We start from the raw sequence: 14,086 nt of genomic DNA, 5'->3' as shown, positions 1-14,086 counted from the left end.
TACCTAGATCTAAACTCGAACCGACTTGAAATTAATATCTTATAATCCTTCTAAACTTACACGATTATCCTCGAACCTAATGATTGTAATGATTATTTCATGTTATTGATTATAATTTTTATGATGAAGTTGTCAATCAAATTCTACATGACATAGTTTGTTGATAATATCAACATGTCTTGATATTTTTTTATAATATATCTATGACATAATTAGATAAGGACTATTTTTAACCTGATTCACCCAAAAAATCCGATAGATTAATAAAAAAAAATCCTAAATCCGATCTAATCTAATCTAATCCAAATGAAAATGGATAAGATTTGGATTCAATTTTTTTGACTTGATTCGAATATGGATTAGATTTAGATTAATGCCCATGACCAATCCAACTTGACTTGATTGCAGCCCTAATGGTAGAGTAGCACTAATTATAATGATTTGGAATGATTTCTCTTATTTAACAGAGTTCAAAGACTATCTACATGTAAATAAGAAACAAAACACACAAAAAATTGGTAGAATGCTTTCTATTTTAAGGCATGTTATATGCTATGCTCTCTTAAAGTAGAATTTGGTGTGCTCATCTACTCTGTTATGATAAAAGGAATTTTGCCAAAAGGTTCAAAGAATTTTTTCTTTTTTTCAGTTTTAATTTCCAAATCTACATTTACTCAAATACCAACCTACTTGTTCAAAGAGCACACTCAAACTCTCTTTATATGTTTCCGACGATTTTTAGAAGACAAAGGCCTTATTTTGTTTTTTGAAAACTAGCTATAATCTAATTGGATGAAATTCTCATCCAAACTGTGCCGTGGTTTTATAAGATATTTCTAATTGGATGTGATCCCACCATTATTCTTTGAAAACAACAATAAGAATTTTGAGATGCAAGCTTTCTTTCATTTTTTTTTATTTATGAATATTTGGATGGCAGATAAAACATCTCTACCAGCTGAGTGACTAATTTGAGTAATAACTTTTAGGTTACTAAGGACTTGTTTGACTAATCGTGGGATGAGGATAGATTTCTTACTGAATTTGTGGACTGGGTAGCTTATTTGAGCATAACCCATATCGACTAAACACCTTCAAATGCCATGGGAAGAGAAAAAAATCCTGGGATTATATGGGATTATGTATCACAACAACAACAATAATAGTACAACATTGCTGTTGAGGATGAGAAAGATGCAATTAACAATAAGAAGCCTGCAGAATGGGTTGCAGCTCTGAATGAAGAGAATGATCACTTCTAGTTGATAAGTTCAAGCATTGCTTGTGCTTGATTAGTATTTGTAAAGGTTGATGCCTTTAAGGGTAGGAGTAGGAGAGACGGTGAGAAAGATTTTAATATATTCGACTCGGTAAACTTCTAGCTACTATGGGTATTTGTTGAGTATATCTTGAGTTTACAAGTTTTAGAAGATCGAGTCTAAATCGACTAAAAATACTAGTTAGAGTCTAAATCCACTTACTTTATGATAGATATATTGGTCTAACCTAATTATTATGCGAATATCTGTTCGAGTCTAAGTAAATTTACTCTATTATATATATCTCTTATAACTCCAAAAAAAGAGAGTAATTGATTGTTATAGAGATTGGGAGTATTAGGGATTTGAGTTTATGAGGAAATCTTATACTCTATAATCTTTTTCTTTATAATAGAGCTTTTGCATCGTTTTTGCTCATAGACGTAGGTCGATAGACCGAACCATATAATTATTGTGCTCTCTTGTTCTTTTCTTACTCTTTTCCGGTTTTTCTTTTTTTTATTATTCTTCGTGCCTATCACAACAAAGTTAGCTTTATAGATTCTCATTCGCCAAATATTCTAGGTCTAGTGTGAGGCGCATTCATACTGATTCGTATTAAATTTGAACCCATTTGCATATTTGCATATTTTCATATTTTTATAATTAGATGATAGGCTGCCTTTCTCATCTAAGACTGAAACTTGCCAAGGTAATATTATGCTCAGAGTGCATACAAGTCCGGGAATACGCTTCCAACACATATTGTTGGACCTTGAGCCAAAATCATGCGAGGCCTTCATATGTAGGCCCTATTTCTGAACTCAGAATCATCAGTTAAATTGTTCCTCATTGCATTACAATTAGATGACCCAGAATTGATATACATGATCCTTCCCATGGACATCATGGTTTAGCATCGGTGTAAAGACATGGCCCAGAATTGATGTACATCAAGCATATGGATATATATTCGCACGTGCGAAATCATACATCATGCTGCTGATTTAGCAAAATCCCTCTCACACTCTTCAGTTCTTCGTGTGCTCGCTGCCTCGTAAGATGGTGCTTTTAACAAGTAAATGGCATGAGCTTAAAATACTTATAATAATATATTATACTATATTATACTATACTATGTTTTAGTTTAAATTACTATCTATCGGCAACATTGAGATCAAGCTAAGTTTATGTTTTGGCCTTTCTCCACTGTTGGAGGCTCTAGAGAAGCAAATTTTTAAGGCCAAGTATGTTTTTAGAGAGGTCAATGAAGCTGCAGATTGGATGGCCGCCTATGTGGCTAGTCATTATAGAAGTACCTTATGGGCCGGAGAGAGGGAGTTGCTTCGGACACTTCGTGATATTTTGTTTTCTGATTTTATTTGATGTATTCGCACACATATTGTATGATATACCTGCCAAAGCCAACAAAAATAAAAAACAAACAAAAACAAAATTTCTCTTCATCTTGGCGTTTCACCCGTCCATCATTTTCCCCCCTATCTCCTCAATCCAAATTCATTTTCTCCTCTAGACCAAAGTTGTAGAACGGTACTCCCTTGCTGCTAGAGTGCAAGGATAAAAGCTTAAAAAAAGAGGGGAAAAAAAAGGCTGCCACGAGCCATGCTTGTAAAAACAACAGAGTATATTACTTTTTTTTTTTGGCAGCATTACCACCATATACATACATACACACACGCACATATATACAGTGTATGTATACAGGTATATATATACATATATATACATACATATACATACATATACATACATACATGTACATACATATACACACATATATGTACATACATATATATACATATATATATACATATATATATATATATATATATACACACATATATATATATATATATATATATATATATATATATATATATATATATATATACACACACACATATATATATATATATATATATATATATATATATATATATATATATATATATATATATATATATATATATATATATATATATATATATACATACATACATACATGTAGCATGGAAGGCCAAATCGGATAATACGCGCATGGAGGTCACGCAATCATCTATCACATTTATCTTTTAAAGGCTTAATAGTATAAAATATTATTTTTTTAATATAAATATTATATCATTAAAATAAATTTTAAAATGTGACCAACCAATTTTTAAATTTTTCTATAAATAATAGTTTCTGGAGAATGATCTTCACAAAAAGGCTTTTTTTTCCTCGTGAGATAATCATGATACTTCAAATCCTAGTAAAGGCACAATAGTTGAACTTAGAGCGTCTTTGGTGCATGGCAGCGCCTGTTTGATACCGTTTAGTTGTCCTAGAGGTGCCATGTCCATTATCTGAATTTAAAATAAACATATTAGATCCAAATTGGAACCTAAATCCAATTAAAACTATATAGCTATGCCAATATTAGACCCAAAAAAGATTGGATATCGATTCAAATTTTTGATGCATCGGATATTTAACATGATTTAGAACTATTTTTTTCCAAATTATTTAATATACTCAAAATTTTTTAGAAAGGCCAGGAAAGAAAGAGAAAGAGAGAAACAAAAACAAAATAAAAATGGTGAAAGCGGTGAAGCCAAGAGATGGAAAGAAGTTAAAAAAAAAAAAAGAAAAAAAAGAAAAAAAAGAAGAGATGGGTGGGCTCCCATCTGGCCGGCACCAGGGAGCCGTGCAGATAGCAATTGTTCTTTTTCTCCGTATATTTTTACTTTTTCTTTGTCAAGTATCAAGTTCTGTTTGTCATTGGCCAATCTCGGCATTGTCTAACTCCATCTTCTTGTTATCCATTGTCATACGAACCAAAGATACCAATTTTTTTTAAAATTTATTTAAATGGTTGGACTAAAAATTTTATAAAATTAATAAATCGAATCAGTAAAATTTTAGAATTCTAGATTGGGCTAAACCTATATGTATAAATAACTAGAGGTAGTTCTGGACCGAGTCCACTCAAATTCCACAAAAAAAATCTCATCAGGTTTTTTTTTTCGAGGTTCAGGCCGGCCCACTCCAATATTATTTTGAAAATTTTATAAATAGAAGCTTAGCTTAATCTATAATTTTATATTTTTACTGATTATAAATTTTCATTTTAATCATTCAAATAAAATTTTAATTATTTCTCTTCTCTCGTGTCTCCGTAAGAAGAGGGAAAAAAAGAAGCAGGTCAATTGAATGGCCTCCTCTCTCCTCCGTTGTTGGAATTGGAGAGTCCGCCAGCCGGCGTTGTTTATATTCTTTTATTTTCTCTTTTTATCCGGCTTCCTTGACTCCGTTTAAATATTACTTATATTTTTTTATTTTTTCCTAAATGAGATTAAAATGGGTTAGTATGGCTTTAAGGTCCACGTTTTCCTAACTATGTGTCCACCGAGCCCGACCATCCTGTTTTAATAATTCTTGCGTACAAATATTCCGTCAGGTATAACCAAAGATTAAGCCGATTGGTCGCAGCTCCAAAACTCTTTTTCCACTCACGCCAAATTAGCGTGAGCTACCGTTTTACCAAAAAAAAAAAAAAAACTCGGTTTCCACGTGCCAAGACGCCTTTAATAATTTAGCCGTTCGGGTACTAATCAACCATCAAATAGCCAACTGGAGCCCCAATGGGTTTAGTCCAGCCTGTTTCCTTCAACCCGTGAAAGCCTGCGTCGTGTTTTTGAAATAAGCGTATCCTTGGTCTTCCAAGCCATTATTTTAAAAAAATTAGCATGCTCTTTATTTTAAACAATTCCAAATAGATCTTTTAAATTTTCAAACTATTTTAAACTGATTCTGCTATTTATCTTCATTAATAAAATTATATAACGTGACCATCATATGATAGCATAAATTTGTACTATAATCAAAGTACCCTTCATATTAGTTGTTTATGGATTTAAGTCATAGATCTCAAAGCACTCCAAACGCCATTTATCTGCTCGTGTGGATTTCAAAGCACCCTTAGTATACACCCATGATATAAATTTCATAGTACACTGAATATCTTCATTTATCTGTCTGCATAGATCTCATAGAACCCTTGGTATATGGCCTATAACCCACCATATAGATCTCAAAGCACTCCAAACCTCTTCATTCATCTGCCTGCGTAGATCTTAAAGCATCCTTAGTATATGACCTATAATGAAGAATCATCCAACACAGTTCTCAAAGTACTTCAAATCTCTTCACCCATTCACCTTTGTAGATCTTAAAACATCTTTAGTATATGGTGCATAGTTAAAGCTTACCTATTGCTTAAATTTCAAAGCACTCCCAATCCTATCATTCTCCACTTGCATACATGCCAAAAGCACTCTTAGTATATGGCACATAGTTAAGGATCACTACTGCATAGATCTCGAAACACTCGAAATATTTTTGTTCAAATGATTGCATTGATTTCAAAGCACTTCGAACATCTTCATTCATATGTCTGTACAGATCTCAAAGCAACTTTAGCATATGGCCCGTGGTTAAGGAATACATACTGCACAAATCTCAAAGCACTCAGAACCTCTTCATTCATTGGCTTGCATTAATCTTAAAGCACCATTAGCATATAACCGATAGTTACGGATCACCCACCATGCAAATATTAAAATATACATGACCCTTTCATTTATCTGCTTGCATATATCTCAAAGCACTCTTAGTATACATGACCCATAGTTAAGGATAACCCATCGCATAGATCTTAAAGCGCTCTAAATCTTTCATTTATCCATCTGCATATATCTCAAAGTACCTTTTGTATATGGCCAATAAATAAGGATGACTTGCTGCATAGACCTCAAAGCACTCCAAATCTTTTTATTCATCCATACTTTAAAAAAAGGTGGAGGTATGTAATGGGAGGCTAGCACCATCAGCTAGGGAAGTCGGAGCATCAGTTTGGAACAATTGAGAAACTCGGAAGGTTTGTCTGAAACTTTTCAAAATTGAGAGGATGTTTGAAACAGATCTTAATTAGTTGAGGGGTGCCTATATATATTTATTTTTAAATTTTTAAGATTAAGTCTTTGAATGTTCTACGCTTAGAAACAATTTTCTAAGAAAAACTACTTACGAGATGCTGACTCTAATCTCGGAGTTTGACTTCATTACCAAGGAATAAGGGAAAAAAAACTATACAAAGATAGAAAAGAGAAACGTGCCGAGCCTAATCGGCTAGTACCGCATGTTATCGGAAGGCCAAAAAAACCTTGAAATCCTATCTTAATATATCAAAATATACTCTATTTTTTGAATAAATAAATCTTCACTAGTTTGCTATTAGCTGTATTACAGCTTTGCATCATGCACAATCTCGCCATTACAATATAGATGATATTGGATATCACAGCTGCCACATACTGCATGCATAATTTTAGTATGATGTCACAACTGCCACATATTGTATACACAATCTTGGTATGATATCTCAAATCAATCTCCAAAAATCATAGAATTTGAGTCATATTCAAAATTATTATTTGTATCAAATCATAGGATTTTGCTATTGTATTATACTATATTTGATCCCTAGTATCTTTTCCATAATCATGGGATTTTATTCTTGTATTCTACTATATCTGGGGGTTCAACTTGTATATAAAGTACATTAGTGCTATGAACAAGGCAATTCAAATCATATGTTCAATACAAATTTTTCATCGTATTAGAGTGGGTTTTTTTCTTGATTAGTCAACCCTTCGTTCTTGCTCTCCTATCATCCTCTCGGTGTTTGTTTTTCTTAGCCCTCTATTCTTTATTTGATAATCATGGCCTCTTCTAATGTTATTTCCAATCTTAGGGCTAATATAACATCACTATTCTTTCTCCACTACTCAGATAACCTAGGCATGGTCCTGATCTCTCATGTCTTCACCGGTAATAATTATCCTCTATGGAGGCGTGCCATGAAGACTGCTCCCTTAGCCAAAAATAAAATTGGCTCTATTGATGGCTCGCTTGAGAAGCCTAACAAAAGTTCAGCAACACTTGATGCATGACAACATTGCAACACAACGGTGATAAATTATCCAAAACAACCTCGTGACATGTACTAAGTATCCACACTAAAATTATCTTTTCTTTGATAAATTCTCCAGCTCTTATTGTGCTTTTCTAGCTTCTATTTCCTCTTCTCAGGAATGTAAGTCCTTTTCCTTAATAATGAAAAATGCTCACTAACATGGTGCTATGGCCAATAAAATTAAGGTCTTAGAGTTTAATTACACTTTGGCCGTGATGCCACTTGCACTAAGCAAATATGCCATTAGATGCAAATGGGTATATAAGATCAAATACAAGTCCGATGGTAGTATTGAACGGTATAAAGTAAGACTTATTGCTAAAGGCTACACTTAAGTTGAAGGCTTAGATTACCATGAAACATTCGCTCCTCTTGCCAAATTGATCACAGTTTGTTGTCTTATTGCAATTGCAGCCACCAAACAATGGCATTTGTACTAGCTTGATGGGAATAATGTCTTCATCCATGGTGATTTACATGAAGAAGTTTATATGCAACTACCATCAGATTTTTTTCAAAAGGAGGAGAAAGGAGAACAGTTAGTCTGTTGCCTCAACAAATTATTATATGGTCTTAAATAAGCCTCTCGTAACTAGTTTTCCAAATTCTCCACTACACTACTTCAGGCTGGTTTCAGTCAATCAATTGCCGATTATTCACTCTTTACCCTCAAATCTAAGGGCAACATCACTATTATGCTTGTTTATGTTGTGATATACTCCTGACAGTGATTCTTCTTCCATTGCTTCCACTAAATCTTTCCTCCAAGATCAATTTCGAATTAAAGATCTTGACACACTTAAATACTTTCTAGGCATTGAAGTTGCACGCTCTAGTAAAGATATTTTTCTTTCTCAACATAAATATACTTTAGATATTTTTAAAGATGCAGCTGTTATAGGTGCTAAATCAGCACACACCCAGATGGAGCAAAATTTAAAGTTATCACCTGATGTTGGCAAACCTTTGTATGATCCTAGACCATACAGACACTTTGTAGGTCATTTGATATATCTCATAATCTCTCGTCCAGACATTACCTTTGTTGTCAATCTTCTTAGTTAGTTTATGCAAGCACCATGCCAACCCCATATGGATGCTGGTCTTCGAGTCTTAAGATACCTCAAATCACGCCCTGGCTTTGGTATCCTCCTGCCTGCTTCGAACAACTTTCATCTCAATGCTTATTGTGATGCTGATTAGGCAACTTGTCCTGCTACTCACCGTTTTGTTACAGATTATTGTTGCTTTTTTGGTGATAGTCCTATCTCATGGCGCACAAAGAAACAAAGTATTGTCTCTAGCTCCACCATTGAAGCTGAGTATCGATTAATAGCCTCTACCACTTATGAATTAGTCTGGGTCAAAGCTTTACTCTTTGACTTGCACCATCCTCAACCTATGTCTCTATTATGATAAGCAAACAACACTTCATATTGCTGTCGATCCTGTATTTTATGAGCGGACAAAATATATAAAAATAGATTGTCATGTTGTTCGAAAAAAATACAAGCATAGATAATCCATACTTAGTTCCTTTGAAGTAACAACCAACATGTTGATACTTTTACCAAGGCTTTAGGCTATGATCAGTTTTTTTATCTGCTACGCAAGTTGGATATTACGGATTTACACACACTAACTTGAGGAGGGGGTATTACATGTACAATCTCACCTATTATAGTATAAACGTTATTGGATATCACAGCTATCACATATTATATTCATAATCTTGGTATAATATCACAGTTGTCACATATTACATGCACAATTTTGGTATTATATCTCAGATCAACTTCCAAAAATTATAGGATCTGATGGTTATATTCAAAATTAGTATTTGTATCAAATCATAAGATTTTGCTAGTATATTATACTCTATTCAATTCCTAGTATTTTTTACATAATCATAAGATTGTATTCTTATATTCTACCATATCTGGGGCTCAACTTGTATATAAATTTTTGAAGTCGTGTTATCTTTTTGGATATAGGGATGAACATGATTCATTTTCATTAATTCAATTCTGAAAATGAGTGGTTGTGAAGCCGCTGTTTTTTTTTTTTTAAGGCATTTATCAAAATCGAGAGTGACCTCATCAAGTTGCTCTAAATAGATTATTAAAAAAAATCACATGCGCCCGCACCACGTTCCTCATCAGGAAAAAAAGGTGCATCATTCCACGTTCCTCGTTAGGAGGAAAAAAAAAAAAAAGAGAAAGAAAGAGCATCATCCATTCCAAGTATTTGGCTCGTGCATCGCACATGCACACTGACAATATCAACGAAATATGAAAGGATCAAGAGACCAGTTGAATGATTCAGAAATCATAGACCTTCCTCAGGGTGCTGGACTTTGTAATCCATCGATTTTTAGGATGTCAGAGATCTACATCTAAATCTTTCATTAGATTTTCTTGCCCCAAAAATAGGGATTAGTAGATCAATATCCTATCTCCAATCCATCTAATCTCTCCCTAAATTTAGCCTCTTTACTTCAGCAAGTCTAGTTTCCTGAGAGCCATCTGTCTCCAGCAGCTGCAAATCTGTCTCAATGTGTGCTTGAGACACTTTCAGATGTATTTCCTGGATTCAAGAATCATATTGCGCATAAGTCAAGTTAGGTTACATGGTATCCATGAAAATTCATATTCTTGCTAATCAATTCATGCTAATCAGTCTAGATTGGTGCCATAATACAAACCTATCCTTTGTTGTGTTGAAGAATAAATTTGTATTCTTTCTATATCCAAATATCACCCAATTTAATTTCTACAAGAAGATTTTTTTTTTTAATCTTTTTTCCTTGCTGTATCTTGAAAGGTAGAATCTAGATGATATTTGGGCCATGGGTAGAGATGGTGACTGACGCCCTCCTGATCAGACATGTTTATAGGGAGGCAAATGAGTCCGCTGATTGAATGGCTTCTTATGCGGCCGGTCACTCAGACATCACTTTGTAGATGCAGGGGGAAGAGTTGCCCACGACTCTCTATGATATAATGTTTTCTGATTTTATTAGATGTTTTTGTACTCGCATACTGTGAGACGCCCGTCTAAGTAAAAAAAAAGAAAAGAAGAAGAGAAAGAAAGAAAGAAAAAGGAGGAGGAGGAGGAGATAGAATCTAGATTGGATTTGAAGACTTTTAAAAAATTATAAGATGGATAGACTAATAAATTTGATTTTTATAGGATGTTCAGTATAATTCTGTAAAAAAATATCCAAATATGTTCTAAGCCATAGAAAAATTTTGTGATAAAAATAGATGGCACATTTTTAGTGGTTAATACTTGCGGTACTTGATCATGAGAAAGTGAGATGGTCACAGGGGAATCCACCATGGCCGTACTTGGTTCACATAGTAGTGCCCAGGGGACGGTCATGGAAGCATCATCAAGCATGACACCCTGACAGTTGCACCGTTCCGATGGCGTGACTCGATGAGCCCTTCTTATCAGCGAAGCATTTATGGCCCCCCCCCCCCAACCCCCCGGAAGTCATTTTATTATTTTGTAGTTCTTCTTGACTTAAAAGAGTGCTCTTCCCCCTACTCTCAAATACTTTATTATAGATCCTACTTCCTATAAATGCTATATTCTATAAAGGCTACACCCTCTCTCTCTCACGCGCTGTCTAGTGGAACAAAGCCACGCTGTGTCTCTCTTCCCAACGAGTGGAGAAATCCTTTTTTCGTCTCTCCGTTGTCAAACCCTAAGGGAAAGGAGCCGCTTTCCTTAAGGTAGCTCGCTGCTTCTATTTTTTTTTCTTCTGTGGTTAGAGGTTTTCTCTTTTTTTTTTCCGAGGTTTTTGGTCGTTTAGAGTTGGTTTCTTTTGTGTTTTTTTATGTACGATTGGTTTGTTTTTTTTTCGCTGTTATTTGCTTCAAATCGGGTTTTGGGATGTGAACTAGCTTGCTGAGTTTAAAAGATTGGATTTTGATGTGTTTTTTAGTGGGATTAGGGGTTGGGTTTAGGTGGGTTTTGGGGGAAAGGGGTAGGGTTTCCTTTTTACCCTTTTACCTTGTTCTTTTTGTTTCTTCGGAAGGAAGTGTACCGTGTCCTTTGCTTTTTTGCCTTTTTTTGGGGATTTTAAGTTTAGAACTGGTTTGATGTAGTTCACAACCTGGATTCGGAACAGGTTTTGGATGGTTAGGGTTTTTATGTGTAGAAAGATCTGTATTTTAATTTTTTTTTTTGTTTCGCATGCTGTGCTTTCTGATAATTTCGATTCATGTTCCTTAAAGGAATATCGGTTGTTCATGTCCTTGAGTATTTCTATTTAATTGATCATGCTATTCTTCTCTTGATGACAAAAAAAAAAAAAATCAATGCCTGAATTTTTTAAAGAATGTTTCTTTGCTTGTATTGACTCAGATAAAAGGGGTGCCTTTGTGAATGAAGGTTTGTCTCTTTGTGGTCTGATTGGTTCTGATATTGTGTGGAGGAGATAGTTCAAAAGAAGTGAGGAATTTAACAATATCGTGTTCAGGAAATAGTTTGGAGTAAACTTCATAGGAGAGAGTCACAATGATGAGGCAGGTATCCAGTAGGAACCAGAGGAGCAAGGGATTCAGGGTGAAAAATGTTCTTCAGTTGTGCCTCTTGGCTGCTGTTTGCTTCTGGCTGCTTTACCAGTTGAGGCATTCTTATGATAAGAAAAGGGCATTAGAGGAGAAGAACTTAGGGACTTGGGACAAGCTAGCCGAGAACCAGCCAGAGTTAAAGTTTGGCAGGAAGGATCTCCCTCATGGCAAGGAGAACGTTTCTGGGAGTGAGACCCATGACAAGGAAGAAGACGACGAAGAAGTTGAAGAACAAGATCAGGAAGCCAGACAAGCTTTGGAAGATGAAGAAGCCAGAGGAGATGGAGATGATGAGATAGATGAGCAAGATCAAGAAAGAGCTGATGAGCAAGAGGATCAAGAGAGAGCTGATGAGGTAGCTGAGATTGGAGAAGAATTGACCAATGAAGAAGACAAGGATGGTCAGGGGGAGGAAACAGAACAGTTGGATGACCAAGACCCTGAAGAGGTTTTTTCCCACAAGGCACGTGAAGAAAGTTATAGAAGAGACGATGTATCCAGTGCTGTACGCCGAGAAAATCAAGCAAAAAATTCTGAAGGTGAAGATGGTGATGCAGGTGAGAAAGTAATGGAAAACACTGAGGAGAAAGATGTGGACACAGATGATATGGCTGATGGTGCGGATGATGGTTCCACGGGTAGCAGTCATTCGAGTGTTGGAGCAGCAGATGTTTCCAAGGATAATGTTACAGGTATTGTTTTGGCTGGGAATGAGACCAGCTGGAATGATCATCCAACCATGAATGAGACTGTTATTGAGAAAAAAGGATCAGAGGTTGGATTAAATAATTCAGAGGGGTCTCTTACGAGCAATCAGATCGAATCGCAGGCCAACTCTACGACAGCATCTGTAACTAACAATCATGTAAAAGCACAGGCCAATTCAACAACAGTTGTATCAAGCTATCAAACAAAAACACACAGTAACTCAACGATGGTTGATGCTGTAGCTAACAGTGTGCCTCTCCAGAATGAAACTGCCGGCAGGGACTCAGTTCAAAATCACAACATTAAAGTTGAGATTGAAGCTTCTAAGGAAGATAATAACATCAACTTGAAAAATGTGGTGACAGAAGGGCAGGATGAGAGGTTTAACACGACTGTTGGGCAAGAGGACACCAGAGAGCGCTCCTCTATATTCTTGAGTACAGATGACAAAGTAGATGCAATTCAGGGTGAATCCACTGATCCTTCGCATAAAATGGTCATGAAAGAAGAGAGAGATGCTCGTATAGATCTGCAGACCTTACCTGACATGCGGGACGAAGTAAAGAGAGCATGGGAGATGAAGCTGCAGAGTGATGATGATCTCAGGATGTGAGAGGTTTAGGCATTACTGGATATGGAAGTTGGAAAGCTTAGTAATGTGGCCTTGTTATCTTTGTTTCTGATGGCTTCTTTGATGATATTTCCATGGATACGTGCCAAGCATTCCCATTACGAGGAAGCATAGATGGTGGGATCTGAAGTGTTAATGAAAGAGTTGCTTTACATATATAAAGAACCAAGGGCTGACCTTTTTTTGGGCTGCTGCTTTCTTTCTTCTCTTTTTTTCTGTTGGTTATTATCTCCTGGGCACGTGAGCTTAATTTAATAGGGTTTGGATGAAAAGAGCCGAACTGCTAACCCTACTAATTTCATAAACTATTATGTTGAAAATTCCTATTTTCTTGGTCCCATGAATGGCTAAGTTTCTAGCCTTAATCTGCAGATTTTTATTATTGCTGAAAAATTTCCATGTTTTAGCAACTAGTGAGCATGTTAGGTGTCAATGTTGGTACCATTAGCTTACAGAGCATTAGCTTTATCCATGCCTGCAACTGTTGCTGACTAGTATTCAGGGCTAATGTTGGCTGGAGAATTGAGAGACTGGAGAATCTTATTTCCAAAGCTTCGGTTTGCTTAGCTTTGTAAAGAAATATCTAGGATCTGATTATGTAGTGTGAGTATGGTGGTGACCTAATGTTTCTCTTAACTTCAACCAACTGGTCTCTGTTTTTTGAATTCTACTATGATATAAAGAATGGAGTGATACGCTGCTGCAAGTAGGGAGTAAGTTGATTGTTGAACAACATCCTCCTGAGGAGGAGACTGACCACCTATGGATGCTTCACCCTCTTTTGACCATTTGGAGATTATTTGGCTTGCCAACTAGGTGGCATCTGATAGAAAAACATCATTAATGTTAAAATTGCTCAACTTTGCTG

At 35.4% G+C, this 14,086-nt stretch overlaps 1 protein-coding gene across 1 annotated transcript; it reads left to right on the top strand.

The window, feature by feature from the left end:
* Nucleotides 1-10,796: 10,796 nt before the first annotated feature.
* On the top strand, nt 10,797-13,556 carry LOC103715711 (uncharacterized). Its single transcript, XM_008803443.4, has 2 exons — nt 10,797-11,036; nt 11,671-13,556. Exon 2 carries the CDS (start codon nt 11,824-11,826, stop codon nt 13,198-13,200), a length of 1,377 nt encoding a protein of 458 aa, XP_008801665.2. The 5' UTR covers nt 10,797-11,036; nt 11,671-11,823; the 3' UTR covers nt 13,201-13,556.
* The last annotated feature ends 530 nt before the right edge of the window (nt 13,557-14,086 follow it).

This window comes from Phoenix dactylifera, chromosome 1 (genome assembly GCF_051530095.1).
Source record: "Phoenix dactylifera cultivar Ajwa chromosome 1, Ajwa_hap1_PhDact_Kaust_v1.1, whole genome shotgun sequence".
NCBI classification, from domain to species: Eukaryota; Viridiplantae; Streptophyta; class Magnoliopsida; order Arecales; family Arecaceae; genus Phoenix; species Phoenix dactylifera.
Note: the sequence above shows the minus strand (reverse complement) of the source record. Positions and strands in the feature narration are given on the sequence as shown.

Bases quoted from the DNA above. Each gene is read 5' to 3' on its own strand.
- LOC103715711 (XM_008803443.4), top strand. From the start codon at position 11,824: ATGATGAGGCAGGTATCCAGTAGGAACCAGAGGAGCAAGGGATTCAGG.